This window comes from Cherax quadricarinatus, unplaced genomic scaffold, assembly GCF_038502225.1.
Source record: "Cherax quadricarinatus isolate ZL_2023a unplaced genomic scaffold, ASM3850222v1 Contig2802, whole genome shotgun sequence".
NCBI lineage: Eukaryota > Metazoa > Arthropoda > Malacostraca > Decapoda > Parastacidae > Cherax > Cherax quadricarinatus.
The window spans coordinates 1,269-5,276 of NW_027197828.1; the positions used below are offsets into that span (position 1 = coordinate 1,269).

General features: G+C 40.4%; 1 protein-coding gene across 1 annotated transcript; it reads left to right on the forward strand.

Moving 5' to 3' along the window:
- The first annotated feature begins 784 nt into the window (after positions 1-784).
- Positions 785-2,718, forward strand: LOC138851917 (zinc finger MYM-type protein 1-like). Its single transcript, XM_070081464.1, is given in 3 exon segments — positions 785-1,702; positions 1,705-1,839; positions 1,842-2,718. Coding segments are annotated over 3 exon segments (1,386 nt in total). The 5' UTR covers positions 785-1,272; the 3' UTR covers positions 2,663-2,718.
- Positions 2,719-4,008: the final 1,290 nt, after the last annotated feature.

Here is a 4,008-nt window from a genome sequence, read left to right on the forward strand (position 1 = left end):
CATAGTCTGGAACTATCTGTTGCCTATGTGTCTTACCTACCTTTCTTTGTATGAATCTTAGTCCTGGCTTCGTCTCTGTAGATGCCTTCCTTTCCCATTACATTGTACAATGCTCCACACTTCAGAACACCCGTGACTTAACCTGTTTCTTTTTTCCTCCTCCTCCTTTCCTCTTTCTCCTTTGGGTTTTCTTTCTTCTGCCTTGGGTATTTGGTCCATTATTATTTCCCTCACTCCCTCTGTGTTTTTGTTCTTGCCTTTTGTGGGCCCCTAGCTCCCTTGTGGGCCCCTAGCTCCCTTGTGGGCCCCTAGCTCCCTTGTGGGCCCCTAGCTCCCTTGCAGTGCTCCTCTTTCTTAGTATTTGACTCGCTCCACTATACTACTACTACTACCTCTACGACTACCTCTCTTCCTCTTTTCCTACTACCTCTCTTGTCCCGTCCCTGTCTGTTGGCCTATATATACTACCTTTCCCTCTGCTTTCTGTTAACGTTCGTTCGTTCGTGCTTTCTGTTAGTGAGACTTTGTAAATGGTCGAAGTCGGACTGAAACGTCGTCGTGAGCTCCTCTCTCCTGTGTGCGGGTTATTTGTGTATTGCTCCAGTCACGGTATTGTGCCTTTTTGTTATTTAATGATATCCATTTTAACCATGCCTTGTTACCAATTCTTGTGGAGTAAAGCCTATAGGGCCAGGAGTCTTACCAAATAATATGGTACCCATTAGTATTACATCCATTATGCCTACTTTCCAATTAATTGGAAAGTAGGCATAATTTTTTCTGCTTTGCTCTCATTCTGGTTAGAGTCTGAGTTAAATATCCAAATTAGGTTCTATTGAAAAAATTAATGCAATCATGAAACAACAGTTATTAATGGTTAGTCTTAATTTCATCTGAACTTAACCCACTTATTTCCTTTCCTAACTTCATTTCATCCTCAGTAGGATAATAAAATTGGCACCATTTATTTCTTTGTCACCATTAAAAATTACCGAATATTCAATAGAACCAAAACGGTGAACCTGGCATTCTTTTTTCAGATCATTGATATAATATCATGCCTGATGGAATGTATAAATCGAAGAGGCCTCCTGGATGTCAACAATGGCAGGCAAAAAATGAAAAAGTTCAGCTAATGCGAAAAATGGCTGAGTCTATGGTTCAGTATCTCAGTGTTATCTTACTGATAACACTGATGTCGATTCTGACTCCGTCAATGATAATATAAGCGAGAGTAATGAAGGGAATAAGAGTCTGCGAGAGTTAGCATCGATGTGTGACGTTTCTTCTTCGAAAATTCCAATTCCAGACTATTCCAGGATTGAAATCATCAAAAGAGGTAGTTATGTTTATCAGAACAAGGATGGCCCTTTTCGTGTTACAAAGAGAAAAAATGCAAAAGGCGATGAGCGTCAGCTTTCTAAAGAATGGTTCTACAAACAGATGCAGAATTGTGAGAAAGTTTTGCGATCATGGATGGTATACTCGCCAGTCAGTGGGAAATTATACTGTTACTGCTGTAGATTGTTTACCTCTAGTGTTACAAGTATAACATCAAAGTTTGTGACTGGGTATCAAATATGGTGGAAGCTGAACCCAAAAGTACACAATCATGAAACTTCTGATGAACACCTACGTTGCCTCGAGAATTGGAAAATCATGGCAACCGGTTTAAGGGTGAACAAAACCATTGATGCACAAATGTTTCAATGAAAATCCAGAAGAAAAGGTGGAAGGAAATATTGTACAGGTTGCTCGAGATTACACTGTTTCTGGCTAAACAGAACTTAGCATTTCGCGGACACAGGGAGGACGAATTCTCATCAAATAGAGGAAACTTCTTGAGATGGTTGAATTAATAGCTAAGTATGATCCTCTGATAAAAGAGCACCTAATGAGACTGAAGTGCAGCTCAAGTGAACACAGGTCATCAGTTTCGTATCTCTCGCCATCAACTCAAAATGAGTTTTTAAGTGTTCTGGTAAATCGAGTCAAAGAGAAACTCGTTACTGATATCAAGAGAGCTGTACACTACAGCGTTATGTTTGACAGTACACCAGATGTGACACACACTGACCAAATGTCAGAAGTTATCAGGTACTTGCAAATGGAGGATGGAAGAGTTCAAGTGAAGGAAGTTTTTCTTGTTTTTTTTCCTTTGAATGGCAAAAAAGCTGCTGATATCAGTTCTGATATCCTGAAAAAGCTGGAAAGTGATGGACTGGACTTCATGCTGTGCCGTGCTCAGGGATATGACAATGCTGCCACCATGGCTGGGGTCCATGGGGGTGAACAAGTCATTCTTAAAGAAAAGAAAAAGAAGGCAATTTTCAGTGGTTGTGTGGACCATTCATTGAACTTGTGTGGTCAGCATTCTTTTGCCGAGAATTCATCATGTGTAAAATTTGTTGGTAGTCTTGAGTCAGCGTATACATTCTTTGCCTCCTCCACCCATCGATGGGATGTATTAATGGACCATACTGTAGTCTCTTTGGAAAGATTATCAACAACAAGATGGAGTTCTCATTACAATGCAGTGAAACCAGTAGCTGAATCTTTCGAGAAATTTGTGGCAGTGACTGAAGCTCTTTGCGATCCACGGGAAAATTTGGATACAAGAGGAGCAGCACAAGGTCTTCTCCCTGCTTCATTCATTCATTAGGGATTTGCCGATACTTCCGGTCCGGGTCTTCTCCAGATGGTGACCCGGCGGTGGCCCCCGGGTGGGGGGTGTCGTTCATCTTCTTCTTTCTTCTGTCTTCTTTCTTGGGCCCTCCGGGTGGAGGGTTTCTCCCTGCTGTGTGTGATTTCACATTTGTGTGTTATCTGTATTTCTGGTGTGACATACTTCGGGAGGTTCAGCGTGCACAGCAGTACTGGCAGACTAAGGATTTAACTCTTGACAAAGTGGTGGTGAAGTTAGACGCACTACGATTATTTTTGAATGAAGGGCGAGATCGCATAGTGGAAAGTTCAATACAACAGCACTTTTGAAATGTGAGAAGTATGGATTTCCAACAGAGAGAAGAATCAGGTTAAAGAAAAGGATGGCAGGGGAGCAGGCAAGAGATTCCGGACTCACTCTACAGGAAGAAAACAAGATGGCGATGTTGGAGTGCATTGATCGTTTTCATAATGAACTCGAGATACGATCAAAAGCAATAAAGGACGTGGCAGCCATGTTTGTGGTCATTCAAAGAATCTTGTACAAGCTACTGAAGAAGAATTGAAGGTGATGGCTTGAAGACTCACAGTCTTCTATAATGAAATATGCAAGAATGAGCTCATGCTTGAAATACCAAGACTAAGGAGACACCTGCAAGCTGCTGATGTTGATCTTGAAAAAGTTAAGCACTGGACTGCACTGGATGTACTAACATTCATAGTTGAATGGTATTTCATTGAATTTCTTCCAACTCTCACTCTTTCGTCTCCCTGTCTTCTGCTTTCCTGATTTGTTTTCTCTTTGGTCTTCACTATCAATCCTTACTTGCGAAGAAAAATAAAACGGCATTGGATTCCATTGTGGGTTCACGTTGTGAAAAATTTAACACTCTGCCTGAGGTTGTTCCTTACTATACGTGTTTCTGTGTCTTCTTGTGAAAGGAGTTTCTCCAATTTGAAGCTGATTAAAAACTATTTACGGTCCACAAAGAGTCGAACCAGAATCTCTTACATAGCAATGTTATCCATATAAAATGGGTCAGTTGACAGCATTGATTTTGATGAGGTGATAGATGATTTTGCAGGATTGAAGGCAAGGAAATGTATGATCTGATTCACTGAGATGTTACCTGTACTCAAGGTCAAATCGGAACTAGTGTTTCTTTGATATTGCAATGTTTTTCTTTATTTTCTAAGTTTTTTTTTTTGGCATTGTTGAAGAATAATAAATGTAGGATGTGTTAGCTGCACTTAAAGTGATATTTGAGTTTATGTTTCCTCAGTATTACTACGATTATTTATTTTATCATTAATAAAGTCACTGGTCATGCAGTAGTGACGTAA